This window comes from Barbatula barbatula (assembly GCF_947034865.1).
Source record: "Barbatula barbatula genome assembly, chromosome: 14".
Lineage (NCBI taxonomy): Eukaryota > Metazoa > Chordata > Actinopteri > Cypriniformes > Nemacheilidae > Barbatula > Barbatula barbatula.
In genome coordinates this window covers 18,128,917-18,145,778 of record NC_136777.1, presented here as the reverse complement: position 1 = coordinate 18,145,778, position 16,862 = coordinate 18,128,917, and the positions used below count along the sequence as shown (strand labels likewise).

Sequence of the window (16,862 nt, the reverse complement as noted above, 5' to 3'; positions counted from 1 at the left end):
TATCCGTATTGTTCTCCTAAAAGTAATACATGTAGAAAATTATAATTTAAATTGCCTTTTGCAATCTACTACAACATACACAACCTTTTGAAAAATATAATCAAAATAGAATTTGCTGTTGTTCATCTCACAACTCTTGATAAGGTGTTCAGGATTAGATGAATGTTTTCAGTCTGCAATTGTTGTAACTCTCCATATTTAAAAAAATCAGAATACCCTATAACAGAAATAAAAATTAAATATGTGACAGAAAATTTGTAAAGAAAAAAGTATTTACTGACCAGGGCAAAAAGTGCAAAAAGTGGCTCCTAGCGGCCAAATTCTAAGAAAATTCTCAGAGTCATGACGTTTTCTTAGAATTTCCCCTAAGTCGGATCAACGCGCGCAAGGCTGCTGGCCCAGATGGCATCCCTGGCCGCGCACCGGGCATGTTCAGAACAGCTCGCTGGGGTCTTCACGGACATCTTCAACCTGTCCCTCTCCCAAGCAGTGGTTCCAGCATGTTTTAAATCCACCTCCATTGTGCCCATTCCAAAAAATTCTAACCCGACGTGCCTGAACGACTACCGCCCTGTAGCACTCACACCCATTGTCATGAAGTGCTTTGAGCGGCTGGTCCTGGCACACCTAAAGGACTCTCTACCACCCACACTGGACCCATACCAATCGCAACAATAGGAGCACAGATGATGCAGTGTCCATGGCGCTGCAGTCTGTGCTCTCACATCTGGACAATAAGGACACTTATGCACGTATGCTGTTTGTAGACTTCAGTTCTGCTTTCAATACCGTCATCCCTTCCAAGCTAATCGTCAAACTTGGAAACCTAGGCATCAACAACCCTACCAGCAACTGGATTATGGACTTCCTGACGAACAGGCCTCAGCTTGTTAGGTTAGGCCACATCTGCTCCATCACCACCACCCTCAACACTGGTGTACCACAGGGCTGCGTACTGAGCCCCTTTCTCTACTCCCTTTTTACACTCGACTGCAGGCCTGTGAACGGATCTAACTCCTTCATCAAGTTTGCAGACGATACAACAGTGATTGGTCTCATCAGCAACAACGATGAGACTGCATACAGGGATGAGGTCCGGCACCTGGCCACATGGTGCTTAGACAACAACCTGCTCCTTAACACCTCCAAGACAAAGGAGATCATCGTGGACTTCAGGAAGGCGAAAGGAGGCACACACGACCCCATCCACATTAATGGGATGGCTGTTGAACGTGTTTCCAGTTTTAAGTTCCTGGGGACTCACATTTCGGATGACCTGTCCTGGACCACCAACACCTCATGCCTGGTCAAGAAGGCTCACCAGCGTCTCTTCTTTCTGAGGACACTGAAGAAGAACCAACTGTCTTCAACTATCCTGGTGAACTTCTATTGCTGCACGATAGAGAGCATCCTGACCAACTGTGTCACAGTCTGGTACGGGAACTGTTCTGTTGCTGAGCGCAAGGCACTGCAGTGGGTGGTGAAAACAGCCCAGCGCATCACAGGGACTACACTTTCTGCCATTGAGGACATCCAGAAGAAACGCTGTCTGCGTCGAGCTCGCAGCATTCTCAAGGACTCCTCTCACCCCGCTCACAGACTGTTTACTCTTCTGGCTTCTGGTAGGTGGTTCCGGTTCCTCCGGACAAGAACCAGCAGACTAAGAAACAGCTTTTTTCCCAGAGCTGTTTCATTATTGAACTCTGCCCCCCACTGATTCCACTACCTCTCACACCTTTAACTCCAATGCTGCTATAACATTTACATTGCACTACAGGGCTGCATGCATGACTGAACTGTACACACCAGTACTTCATGTATTTGCTCTATCGGACTGTTTACACACACACAGCATCATTTGCACTCTATACTGCACACCAGGAATATTTAACTGAATGCTCATTTGCACTAATGGACCACTTCCATAACTGCACTAACCTATCTACTGCACTGTAATTCTATTAACTGCATCCACTCATCTATTGCACTGTAACTACAATAACTGCATTAACTAATCTACTGCACGGTAACTCTATTAACTGCATCTACTCATCTATTGCACTGTAACTTCAATAACTGCATTAACTAATCTACTGCTCTGTAACCTATAAACTGCATCTACTCATCTATTGCACGGTAACTTCAATAACTGCATTAACTAATCTACTGCTCTGTAACCTATAAACTGCATTAACTCATCTTCTGGACTGCAACCTATTAACTGCATTAACTCGTATACTCCACCGTAACTTTAATAAATGCATTAACTCATCCACTGCACTGTAACTTCAACAACTGCATTATCTCACCTATTGCACTTAATAGCCAATGTCAATAATTTATGCATACCTAAGTCACTTGCACTATTTTAGTCTAAATTATTATCTGTTCATATCCACCTGTACATTAATGTTCATAGTATATAGCCATCTGTATATATTGTTCATAGTATATACCTTCTGTCACATTTTCATAGAACATTCCTACTGCAAAATATTTTTATAATCCATGCCCACTGTACTATATTCTCTTACATTGTATTCTGTATTTATTCTAACTGTATATCCTGCACTTGCTAACTGCACTTCAAGTTAGACCTAAACTACATTTCGTTACACTGTACTTGTATATGTGTAATGACAATAAAGTTGAATCTAATCTAATCTAAAACTGATGCTATAAGTATAAAATTAACCATTTCTAGATTAATAAATGGGTGTTGTGTCAAAACGCTGAAATCCGCTCAGCTTTGAGTTGCTCCCCAAGCGCTTTCCAGTTTTGTTGCATTTATGTTTACAAACAACGTGAAAGATGTGTTCAAACGTTGCATTGTCAAATATACAGTATATAATAAAAAACTCATGAGATTTGGGTACGTTTTATTCTCAATCCCCTCGAATCTTCCATATGCTCCTTTCGAACTGGAATCATGGCAGAATATCCAGTGATGTTCACACCACAGGGCATTTACGGTCGTATTGAACAAACCTCCGATGGGATAACATACAAGATATGCAGAGCAGGGGGTCGCGAGAACCCAGATTATCCAACAACATACATGTTCACTTTTTACAGTGTTGTAAAGTTACATTTCAAAAGATGAAAAGCTATTTAGCAAAGCATCCCATGTGAGAGTTTCCAAGCAGCATTCCCCTTTGAGTTTCTTATTCATTGGAACTAAGTACTGTACAATGCAAGTAACTTTGGAAAATAGTGTGTGTTTGCAAACAAAGAGGAACAGAAAAATGGTGAGGACGAAATTCCCATAAATCTAAATTATTGTAAAGGAAATGTTGGACAATGATGGTTCTGGATTACTTCAGTGGTATGTGAATAACTTTGCAGTTGCACTCATATTGTGCAGTCTCTATGGTCTTTTTCAATCTTACAACACCACCCCATCATCCCCCTCCCGCATGTCGCATTATTCTCAGGGGGAAAACTTGATGACCATTTTCATAGAGAACCGATCACAGTTAGGGTTTCAGCTGGAAAGAGATGTATAAACAGACAGACAGGGCTATAAAGGGAAGGGAGCACAGGATGTAATATACTAGAGCACAGAGTTTTCCTTTTCCCCTGTCTCCCTCTGTTTAGTAGCGGGTGATGAAAGGATAATTTTCCCCTTGCCCTTTAAGCGCAGCATTGTCACAAGAGTTCAACGGCCCTAGCGACAGATGAGTTAAAGCCCCCGAGGGCCCCGCTCTAGCCTCCATCTCATGGGCTTTGTCAAGGGCCGAGCCACTGTCATATGAAACAGACATCTAATAGGTAAGCCTTTGTGTACACCCCTTCACATCTGCTGACCCGCCCAACCCCCAAAGAACATTGGCGCTCAACAAGCGAAGACAAACCGAGTTCAGATTCATGAAGAGCCCTGGATAGCTGACAAAGCCATGCTTTTTCTGAACCGTGTCTGTGGGTATTTTAACCACAGGAAGGCACTGTTTCATAAGCATTCAGTATTTAACACATTCAAATACATTCAACAATGTTGTGTTGGTTTTTGTGCCGTGGGTAGTATTCTGTGTTGCGGTTTGTACATGAAAGTGCAGAAAATGTTTATTCACTATTACCCCAGGGGTTTTGGTGGGTGTTTCAGAAACTTTTGTGGTGTTGGTGAAGATGAGGTACTGTATGAGGTGACAATTTGTGAGCTACTGGTTTATGTTTCCAGTTTTTAACCAGGGGTGTACATAAGTGGTTGTACATAAAAAATGCGCTGGGTAAATAAGTTCAGACCGCTCATTTGAGTACTGACATTAAAAGCTATTAATGCACACCATTCACCATTTTGGACTAAATGCAATACTGGATAAGATTTCCATTTGAACTGAATTTTGATTACTAGTGATGTGTGGTTACGAAGCAAAATTATGAGAGTATTGATATCTTCATCCGTATCGTTTCTGCTTTCGTTTCAGGAGAAGCAAGCATCACACGCAGCCTCTGTGAATGTTTGGCTCTGCACCGTGCTACCAAATAATTTTTTCATTTTTTATTCCAAATAAAATATTTATAGTATAAAATATAGTGTTAAATAAATAAATAAATATATATATACTATTATTACACTTTATTAGTGTGTTTATTATTTATTTACAGTGTTAAATAAAATAAATATACTATTATCACACTTCATTATTTTATTTATTATTTAACTACTTTTTTACTTTTATTTTTTATTATTTTTTTATTTAACTTTTCACAATATATGCGGTGTGAGCACCAAACCAAATCTCCATGTGCTCTCATGGCACCCCTGGTTATAACAAATCAAAATTCTACTTTCTTTCCACTTAAAATTTCCACTGTCCCAAATCATAGTATGTTGAAATGGGCATCCTCAGTACTACTCAAAATGCTCTACTGTTTTCGGTGAAAATGGGAAGTTTCCCCAAACACACAAACAGCCAATATTACCCACAACTCACTGTGAGTGGGTGGAGTTTAGTGAGGCTACACAGTATTAATAATAATGCAATATCGTCTTATATCAGCATAGCTGTGATTAGGCCAGAGGCCGCACCACTAGATGCCCTCGACCTTTAAATAGAAAACAATGATTAAAGAAATGCTAAAATGGAAGGAGTAGTTGTCAAGGTGGGTTTATTTCGATAGTGCTTTTCACAATTTTGCACTTTTGCAAAACAGCTGTAGAGATGCACTAAAAATGCACTGTTAAACAGAAATAAAATATAGATTATATTATGATGTATGTGACTGCCATGTTCTGGTATTTGTATACTCCTGCTATGCACTCAAATGTATATGCTTTCCCATAACAAAATCAGAACACACGTAAGTGAATTTTGTACAACAGTTGTCATTCCCCTCCTGATCTCACACCACAGGTTGTCTGTAGTCAGCTGTATCAGATCTAGGGCTCTGACACTGCCCTCCAGGACAGTCACTGAAATTTCACTCCTACAGGTGTGTGTGTGTATCCTTTTACTTTCTAGTAGTTCCCTCTCAAATTGCTCTTAGAAACATTCACCTATTGGTTACCTCCTTAATCTGTCATCTTTTTAACCATTGGAACATTTAACATCTAAAAACAGTCCTCTCCTCTAGCATCGACTCCATTCCTACGTGTAAATGTAGCATCGTGTGGTGCATTTATTGATGGCTCTTAAGGGTAAATGTTTGTAAGCCACTTTGGATCTGCTAAATGAATAAATCTCAATGCCGTCAGAAATCATTCCTTGACATTTACAAGCTTTATATAAGTCCTCCACTCACAGCTTTCACAGTTTCAAGTAAATCCTTAAATACATTGCAAATAAATAATAGCATCATTTTAGATTGACGAGTCAATTAAGGTTTTAATTTGGACACTTCCCGGTGGTTGGAGCCTCTAAGGTATTTAATTGCTTGGGTATTCAAGCAGATGTTAAGTTCTAATATTTCTAATATAACAATTAATTCCAACATTTAGTTCAATAAAATAACACAGTAGGCCCTTACCTGCAAAGCAATGAGAATATTGGCCAGTGCTTGACCATAGGTGTCATGGCAGTGCACTGCCAGTGCGCTTACGGGCACCCCTGTCAACACATCACTCAACATCTTGGCCATGGAGCCCGCCGTGCCTACGCCAATCGTGTCCCCCAAGGACACCTCATAACAGCCCAGCTCAAACAACCTCTTCGCCACCTGGGCCGGAAGAGAGAAAAGTAATGAAAACACCATTGCCTGGGGAAACATAAACAAGATGAAGTTGTGCACACAGAGAGCTTATTCTGAGCATCAGACAGGCCGGCAGTATTACAGCATCATGCAGGTTTTTGTGCAAACACCGTAATAAGGGTCTCCTGGGATTAAGTAGGAAGAGATCCAATATTTGGATCAATTATCGCAGATTACTTCTATGATACTTCAATGTTTGGTAATGTTCTCCTACAGCACAATGCAATTTATTTTTAAATATTTAAAATGTATTGTTGTTTATTCACTATTATCCCAGGGGTTTTGGATGGTGTTTCAGAAACTTTTGTGGTGTTGGTGAAGATGATGTACTGTATGAGGTGACAATTTGTGTACATGGGGTGTACATAAGTGGTAATAAGGGTCTCCTGGTATTATGGAGGAAGAGATCCAATATTTGGATCAATTATTGCAGATTACTTCTATGATACTTCAATGTTTGGTAATGTTCTCCTACTACAGCACAATGCAATTTATTTTAAAATATTTAAAATGTATTGTTGGCAGTTTTAACATTGAACAAATCAAATATAGGAACAGAGCTCTTGCAATACCTTCGTGACTTGGGATGGTTTTACTTGTCCCTCATACGGACAGCCAAGTGCACAGGAAACATACCTGGATGTAAACAAAACAAAGTCCAGCAGATTATAAAACACATAAGCTCACAAAAAGTGACAAAACTATAACATACAGTAGGTGAAGTAAATGCCAAGTGCTGTTTTATCGCAACCACAAATAGAACCGTGTATAGGGGCCAGAAATGTGTTTATGCGGATTACATCTATCACTAAATAAAAATAAATGTTCAGCAGCCGGCAAAACGTATAGTCAATGTCAAACGGTTGTGACAAATAGGACCAAGAGTGTTGACAGTGGAAATGTGAAATGGTGCTGAAGAGTGATATGCACTCTATATGTGCTTTCCATATGTGAAGGAAACGTGTTCTGCTAAAAACAGCAAGCAAACAAGTGAAAAGTTGAAAATGTTTCTCTTGGGCCTGTGGTCGTCAGACGATACTGCCGCTTGCTACCAGATTTTCCACAGAGTCTTTCTCTATTCTTGAAACAGCAGGCATTAGTCACACTTGCCAGAATGAGTGCGTCAGACTGCTGGAGCTGTGGGATGGCTGCTTACTATCAGAGATGTGTTCAATGAAGGAACACTGCCTGAAAACGCTCGACACATCTGGACATGTACTTGTAATGGATAGAAAGTAAGAAAGTCTACGAAGACACACTTTGCACCAGTCATCCTCAACAGGCGGACCTTTGCTTCGTTCCATCCGTACCACGAGACAATTTAAACCATTTCAAACTTTTTATAATTTTGGTTGTTTAAATTGAGCCGAGGGTCTTCACAACGGATAATCACATCACACGCTCTCTCATGAACATTATGCACCTGATCTTTTCCGCTATATCCTCTAATATCTTTATTTAGCGCCAAACGCGCTTCATTCTCACCCGCAAATGATGCGCCGCATGAAGAGCAGCAGACACGTGCTTATTTTAACACCAATAGTGCAGATACGCAGAGAGCAGGTAAATGGACACACAACAGTAAATAAAATGCATCGAATATTAAAGTATTTGTATCCGTCAGTCTGTTTACTGTTTGCTACAGTATATGTCTCCAAACTTTCAAGCAGATTTGTGATATTTTATGAACCATAACATATTTATCTACATTTAACATTAGTATTATTGATCCGCGTGTAAACATTTGTGACCCTGTGAATACCCAGGCTAACATCTCATTATCGAATTGATCATTATAACAAGCATCGAAGATTAATTTCAAGCATTATTTCAAGCGTTCACTAAGATTTTGGTATTATCCCATCAATATTGAATATATTGTTATATTTTCACAGAATATTCTGTAGGATGATTTTCTCAAGGACATTTGCTGGGTTCTCACAAGCTGGTTTACATTTTGTAATGAACAACGTTTTAATTGGGAAATTATTTAAAGATAGAAGTAGTTCTGTTATGAAAGTGAAAAGGTGAAAATGACTTGGAAAGGCAAATTTAGTTTGTAAATCTGTTTTCTGTTTATTATTTTAATTGTTATAAAGCATTTTAATTGTTATATTACATTTGCTGTTTGCATGTTGTCAGTAGTATTTAATTTATTTACAAATATTAAATATCAGACTTCTATTAAGATGGCATTCCCCTAAAGCCACAGAGCCTAAACATAAAGGGGTCAGCTGTGCCCTGGTGGTTAGAGAGTTGGGTTTGTGAAAAACATATTGTCCGGACCTCCGTTTGGAAGAAAATATAAAGACCGGACCTCTTGGAACTTTAATTGAATACCCCTGCTTTACACTTTTTAAATTGACTTTCACTAAACTTAGGTAGTGGAGGTAAAATACCAAGAGCAAGAAGAAAGTTCAATGGTATCAGAATCCTACGGATTCCAGGCACGTATGTTATGTTGTCCAATGCAAGACTGCTACAGGACCTACAACCATTTAGTGACTATTCCAGATCTCTATCCAGTAGTGCCCGTGCATATAAAGCTTGCATTTTATAAGATTTTAAGATTATATTTGAATGGGGGAATCAGAGGCATTTGTTGTAGTGGCCACTCTCAGTAAAGACTCAACATCCCCTGTGACTCAACTCCCTCTTAAGATAATGGTTTGAGCTTCCGAAAACATCAAGCATGTTTGATATCATGAAGCTGGGATGGACTCGTGTGGTTTTAACTCTTTCCCTACCACTGACGAGATGTTTTTAGCTTTGCATGTTTTCACTGTTATATGGTAAGGAGTGCTGTAACTCATCATCTGAAAGAGTAAAAAATCCACAGAGACAAAACAGCAAAAAGTCTTCTGCCAATGTAAATTCTGAATAATTGCTTTAATAAACACAAGGGCTGTCAATTTAACAATTTGACTAATATAGATAAATATTCACATACATTTTGGAATTACATTCAGATTTATAAGCATAGATTCGGATTAACATTGATATATTCAGTAGTTATAACTATATATTCTGATTTTATATAATTATTTCCTGTTTGGCCCTACATATAGTTTCATTAATGTACCTTGCATAGATAGCATATATTTTATTTTACTTTTATTTTAATATTATGTCTTTGTTTTATTAATCTACAGTATTATTATTTTAATGTCCTATTGATTATAATGAATTTAATGCTGCTTTGCAACAATAAAAATTGATACATTTGATGCTATATAAATAAAATTGAATTGAATTATATACATATACTCACACACACACACACACACACACACACACACACACACATACACACGAAACACACATTTCCCTTCTGTCTATATTTAGGCAAGCCTCGTGTGACAGCAAAGTGGAATTTTTGACATCATTCCAAATACTGTCAGTATTTTGCAACTTCTTTTCAACTACCAGTCATTACAGTTTTAGTTGACTGTCTGCTTAATATCTAGGCCTATAGACATTTACATTAACTCATTTGGCAGACGCTTTTATCCAAAGCGACTTACAAGTAGTTTTTTTACAGTGGCACATTACTGCAGAGCAATCAGGGGTAAGGTGCTTTGCTTCATGAACTACATTCATGACCTGCTGGTACTGACATTCGGGCAACCTTCTGATCACAAACCCAACGCTCTAACCACTAGGAATTACATGTTTTTGCAGGAAGAGCTTACCTGGAGGCAGAACACTCACTGTCTGACCAAGATTGTTTTTGAAAAAGTTAACTTTAACGCAAGGTACCTGGCCAACCTGTACCAGCTCACTCAATTGATCCAGGGACGAACTGATAGGATTTACATCCAGTTAAGTGGCCTGACTTCTGCACCTACCAGACAGAGAAACCAAGCGTGTATAGTAAAGATAAACTGAGAGTGTATACATGTATAGATGCCTGCGTGTGCTAACAGTGGCAAACATTAGCATGTACTTGAACACAAACCTGACACAAAACATGAGCCTTCTCACTGTTCCCTCTCCCTCTATACTAATGCTCTTGTGACAGCTAAAGAAAAAGAGATGAAAAAAAGTTTCCTTTATGTTAAGTTTCTGACCGATAGTTCAAAAGTTCAAAAGTTAACGCTATATGTGGAAAAAACCTTGTACCCCAGTTTCTGATTTGGGCAGGCGTGTGATATTTTAGACACATACCCAAATCATAATCCATACCAACAAAGGACAGTAGTTTTTTTATCTGTAGTGTTATGAAGTGAAAAGCAAGCATTTTTGACGATCGTTTCTGTTCAGTCCGCTCATTTTAATGTGTTTAACTACAGCTGTCGTCAGTGTTTTTGTTTGGCAATGACAGCAGGTGATATATCTCCAAATATCAAATTGGAGATGTAAATTGGATGTAAACTTGATGTCTTAAAATATCATATTGTAGCACTAGTGTGGTGTTTTAAAGACAAGCGTACATTTTTACACCATCAGAAGTCAGCCATTAGCATCAAAATGTACTACTCTTATCTCAAAATTAGGTGCAAAGACCTGTCTAATTAAATAACCCATATTTTCTTTAGTTCTCTGTCTTATGGAATTTAGTGAAATTATGTATTTTTGTGTTTTGATTGCCGAACAGCCGGCATCCTGGTACAAATAAATGCAGTGCTCTGGACTTTTATCCCTCTCGGCCTCGTTTTGAATTCAACATGGTGGCAGGCTGAAGGAGGTCTATACTGTAGTAAAATGTCCAAAGTGCATTGTCAAAATAAAGTCAAAATATTTCCCAAATCTCTAAAGAAACACTGAGCAGAGAGTTTTGAGTTATGGCACACACCCGCGCACTGGTATGCCTTCCTGTTTGGCTGCAGAGATGACCTTCTCAAACCTCTGCAAACTCTCCTCTATGGAGCAGTTGATGTTCATCCTGCTGAAGGTCTCTGAGGCGGAACCAAACACTGCCACTTCTGAAGCTCCTGCTGCGATCTGCAACAGTAAGTAAGTCATATTTATTTCTATAGCACCTTTCAAGGGCAGTGTGATAGACATACAAATTATAAAATGAAGATTAAAAATAGACACGACAGTTAAAAAACAGTTTAGACAAAAGCAAGATTGAACAGGTGAGTTTTCAGCTGCCTCTTTTAAATGTCATCAGATCTCAGATCCAGTGGCAGAGCATTCCACAGCTTGGGAGCAACTACTTCATAAACACAGTCACTTTTTGTCTTCAATATAGAGCGCGGGACAACTAACAAAATCTGATTTGAGGATCTCAGAATCCTACTGGAGATATAGGTGTGAAAATAAAAAGCGTTTATAATTATTCTCACTTCTCCGCCCTGGTCACAAATTGCCTCAATCAACTGATTAAAATAAAAATAAAAAATATGAACACCTAAGTTATGATTGCGTAGATTTACCTGAATGTGATGTGACCAAGACATTCCTTAAAATTTGGGAAAATGCCATCGGGAGCCGAGATAAGTACTTTAGTTTTTTCAGGATTTAACTGTAATTAATGGTTTGCCATCTAGACTTTTATCAGATCTATACAATTTAAAAGAGTTGACAATTTTGTAATTTCATGGGGCCTAACTGAAATGTACAGTCTGCACAGCAATGGTAACGAATGCCTTCACAATTACTTGTAAGTTGCCCCAGAGGCAGCAAATACAAAGCAAAGAGCAATTGGGATAAAACTGAACCCCGGGGAAAACCTGTCAATGAAACATACTTTTGAAAGCTTACTGTGAAAGATCTGTCTGATAAGTATGAAGAAAACCAATTCAGAGCTGTTCCAACAGCTTGTTTAAAATACATAGGAACTTGACCAGATGCTTATGACTTATAGCTCACACACAGGGACCAATCATGGTGATAATATTTTTAAACAAGGCAGTGGGAATGACATTCAATGGACTAGCAGACATTTTCATAGAACAAACTAATTTAGTTAGATCATCAAGTTTAATCAGGGGAAAATTCTTCAGGATTACTGGCCTGGAGACACAGGGTATTTGGAGTGAGGTAGCTAGGGAAATAGCTAGGCTGACAGAGAAGATCTCAGAATTAAAGTCTCGCATCCAATCTTTATCTGAGAATAGTAAGAGTGTAAAGACCATATAAATCACGTTGGATGCGAGCAACGTTAGCGAGCACAGCTCGGTTCTTGTTGAAGATCCCCCGCAGCTGGGAAACCTTGTGACTGTGAGACGGCGTAGTCGCAGGCCAAACATCACTCAACCGTTCCGATTACAGTCTCGAACAGGTTTGCCCCACTCAGTGACGCACCTGAATTGGACTGAGAAACCTGCTGAAAGTGCCCTAGTTATCTGTGATTCTATTTAACGTTAAGCCAGAGCGCCTGACATCAAGTCAAATTTAAATGTGCTAAGGCTTATCGTAAATTCAATAAGATTGTTATTCACATCGTTATTGTCATCAACATGCACAAATGATGTTCGACTCCGTCAATCGGCGATCAGAAAAAGATAATATTAGAGGTGTGTGAGCTTGCAAGCACGATGTCAGACACTGTAATATTCTCTGGCCCCCCCTGCTTACCGTGGTGATGAGATACATAGCAGATTATCATAACTAAATAGCTAGTTGTCTGAATGGTGCCTACAGAATTATATAGTTTTATATATAAATAACTGGAAGAGTTTTGAGGGCAGACCTGACCTGTTGAAAAGTGACAGTCTCCAACTCTCCTGGGATGGTGCTTTCCTCCAGTCTAGAAATATGGCACATAGTCTTAATGCTAAAAGTTAATGCTAAGACTCATTGGGGCCCAGGTCAGGAAGCAGACAGAATGGCATAACCAATTCTGGTCTGCTTGCCGTCTCACGTCGGAGAAAGAAACAAAATGCACAACATGCGATAATCCCTTCTCCCAAACATCATAAAATAGAGTGTCTGTCCCCCGGATCAGCAAACATAAAATAACGCGTAAACCTCTCAAAGGTAATTTAATTAACGTTAAATAAATTAAACATGAACAAAATACAGATAATCAACTGTTACTACTCGGATTGCTAAATTTTAGATCTCTCTCTAATAAAGCACTTTTTGTTAACGATATGATAACAGATTATAAAATGGACATGCTCTGTCTGACAGAAACATGGCTAAAGCCAGATAATTATATTACTTTAAATTAGTCTGTCCCCCAAGATTATTATCATAAACATGAGCCTTGCCTAAAAGGCAGAGGACAATAACTGTTTTAGCATTTCCCAGAAGTGTAATCCTAAATACAATTCTTTTGAAGTCATGCTACTTCATTCATCAACACCTAATACTGAGGATAAAACATCTTTAAAATGTATTCTGGCTATTTTATATAGGCATCCAGAGCATCACACAGATTCTATTCAAGAATTTGGTGAACTAGTACTGACGATGAACTAATTAGATCATCTAAATCAACAACAAGCATGCTAGACCCCAAACCTACAAATCTACTGAAAGAGATTATATTATAGAAATTAAAGATCATCTTTTTAGCATTATTAATTCATTTCTGACATTAGGGCATGTGCCTAAAGCATATGAGGTGGCTGTTATAAGGCCCCTTGTCAAAAAAACCAACTCAACCCTAGAGAACTAGTTAACTACAGACCTATATCGAATCTACCTTTCTTATCTAAAGTTCTGGAAAAAGTAGTCTCAACTCAATTATGTTCCTTCCTCCAAAGGAATGACATCAATGAAGATTTCCAGTCTGGATTGAGATCACATCACAGTACAGAGACTGCTTTAATCAGAGCTTTTTACAAATATCTCCAACTTGTCCAAAATGCGGCAGCTCGAGTTACATGTACAAAAAAGTATGAGCATATTAGCCCGGTTCTGTCTACCTTGCACGGGTTACCAATAAAGTAGTGCTGTCAAATGATTAAAATTTTAAATCTAATTAATTACATGCTATGGCGATTAATTAATCGCACATACATACTGACTTTACAACTAGCTAATTTTTTACCATTTATTATTGAATACAAGCCTATAACTCAGGCTACAAAAATCTTGAAATTCTTATCACTGAATGAACACAAACCTATTAATTAGATTACAATGGTCATAACATTTTTAATAATTGTGAAAACAAACCAATGTCTCTAGGGTAATGACCATGACAATTTTGTTTGTAACTGAACACAATCTTATAAATTACATTTCAATGGACATGGCATTATTGAACAGAAGCCTGTCCCTTATGCTACAATGGTCAAAATGTAACAATTAACAAAAACTCCCCCTTAATTCTTATTTCTCTTTTAACCAGTTGCTAAGACAGACTAGCTTGTTAACATTTTCTGAGTTTAAAGATGCCCTTTTATTCTGCACAACAGTGCCAGCAAGGGAGAAAAGTCTTTCGCATGGAACTGTGGTTGCAGGAGTGGCCAAATATTTGCAAGCTATGGAAGACAGTGCAGCATGAGCTCCTGCATGAGCTGACCACCACTCTAGAGGACACTCATCCATTGCAATACTGGGCTCAGCTCTGTTATGGTGTAAAGCATTGCTATGGTAATTTTCTTCCTCTAAATCCGAGTCTGAACCCAGCAGGAGGATTCTCTTCTTCTTCTTCTTAGCTGGCTCATGTTTCTCAAAGGGTTGTGGAGTATCTGCGCGGAGTCCTCCTTCTTGTAGTATATTCTCAAGGGTAGACCATACCTGCTCTCTCTCTCTTTCCTCATTACATGCTGAAGGTGGCAGAATGCAGGAAGCACAACAGAGCAGGAGACATAAGCCCACCCCCAAGGAGTTCAGTGACGCACCAGAAGTAGAAGATAAACATGAACCATAAATAAGTTTAATGCATTTAGTTTATTTAGCATCAGTTATAAAGGATGACTTACTGTAAAATCCTTTCCATTTTTGTCATATGTTAATTTTATGAAGCTTTTAAAAGTCTTAAAAATCTTTTACAAATATTTTTGGTTTGTATTTCTCAGTAAGAGCATTTAAGCATGACATTCTATTTCATAGTCTATGACAACATGCAAAACACAACAATATAACATGGTTCGAATGTAACGTTACTCACTTGCATGGTTCAAGAAGGCTCTGTAACTTGTGCAGTTTATCCCACTCCGATGCAGTCAGCATGACTAACTTGTGTTTCTGTTGGGCCAGAGTAGTCTTAACAGCCTCTTCATTTCATAAGAGACGGGTGATCATGTCGAGTGATGAGTTCCACCTCGTTGAAACGTCTTGTATCAGCTGCTCTCCCTTCTGATCCAATGCTGTGTGGTTTTGATGAAGTTCTTCTGTATGAACAGGACTGTGCTTAAAATGTCCAATAATCTTCCGACAATTTGTCAATGTGTCAGTGAATCCACTGTCAGAGAGACAAACCGTAATGGTTCTCTGTAGTATATGGGCAGCGCATGGCATGTGATGATACGGAAGCTTTCTTGCCGCTGCGACCATGTTGCGTGCGCTGTCAGTTCCGATGGTTGTCACATTTTCTCGAACGCCCCAGTCGTCGGTGATCTCCAGTTAGGGCCACATATTTAGCTTGAGCTAAATTGTCCCGTTTAGTTTTTTTTTCTGTGTCGTACAGCTGATTTATTCTCGAAAGTACAGTACCTCTTGACGGTGGTGTGTAGGTTGTATCGGAGGAAGCAATTCGAAATGAATCCATAAGCCCCTTGTCCTCCACAACATTAATAGGCCTACAGTCCATTGCAATCCACTTAGATATCGCATTTGTTAACGATTGTGATGTAGACTTACTTAATTTTTGGCGACTCGTCTCAGGAAGCGTGGTTTGCTAAAACATGCTTCGAGTTTAGGTGGTATTTCAAACTAGAACTGCTTCGATGATTCCTTGCCACAGATAACGCAAATTACTTTGCTTTTGTCAATGGCTCCATTGAGATCTCTTTTGTACTTAAAATGGCATTTCAGCAAGCCATGCAGTTCTTCGTCCTTTTCGTTTTGCATCTTGATCGTTTTGTTACTAGAAGGCTGCAATTCTAAAAAGTGTACAGGTCTGTCAAAGGGCGGGGCAGGGCGGGGCGCGTTAATTGCATTAAAAATATTAACGCGTTATTTTTCCCAGGGATTAATTAATCAAATTAACGCGTTAAATTCCCAGCCCTACTATAAAGCATTGCATTAACTTTAAAATCTCTTGCCTATAAAGCCCTATATGGTTTAGCTCCTCACTACTTGAGTGAACTTCTCTTGTATTACAGTCCTTCATGTGCACTACGCTTTCAGGCGTCCGGTCAGTTGGTAATACCTATAATTTCAAAATCAAGTGCAGGTGGTAGATCTTTTTCATATCTAGCGTCTAGACTTTGGAACAGTCTTCCCCTCACTGTCCTGGAGGCAGACGGTTTAGGATGCACTAGTTAGATCAACTGGAACCAGGAACACTTCCAATAACAACTGTTATGTCCAACTGAGATTAGAACCTGGGTCTCCCGTGTAGCAAATTCAAGGGTTTTACTTGAAAAGGCAAAAACAAAAGTAATCCGCATCAAACACAGGGAAAATACTCTGACACTACTCACGGACATGTTTAGTCAACATGACTTCACCAGTGTCAACTCAAAACTGAGCAAGGAACTCAAAATGACAGGGGTATTAAATAAGCAGCTTAAACAAGGTTCAGGTGAAACCAACAAATCAATAACGAGAACATGTGACAAAAAGGAAACTATGAGGACCTCACATGGCCAAAAAAAAGGAAC

The 16,862-nt window shown here is 38.9% G+C and overlaps 1 protein-coding gene across 1 annotated transcript in view; it reads right to left on the bottom strand.

Moving 5' to 3' along the window:
* hmgcll1 (3-hydroxymethyl-3-methylglutaryl-CoA lyase like 1) overlaps nucleotides 1-16,862 on the bottom strand; it is a gene marked incomplete at both ends in the record, with an annotated part of 53,884 nt that overhangs the window by 33,297 nt on the left and 3,725 nt on the right. Inside the window, 3 exons of the mRNA XM_079473456.1 lie at nucleotides 5,968-6,156; nucleotides 6,762-6,825; nucleotides 10,985-11,133. Of these exons, the coding sequence (XP_079329582.1) occupies nucleotides 5,968-6,156; nucleotides 6,762-6,825; nucleotides 10,985-11,133 (402 nt within the window). The remainder of the gene's footprint in view (nucleotides 1-5,967; nucleotides 6,157-6,761; nucleotides 6,826-10,984; nucleotides 11,134-16,862) is intronic.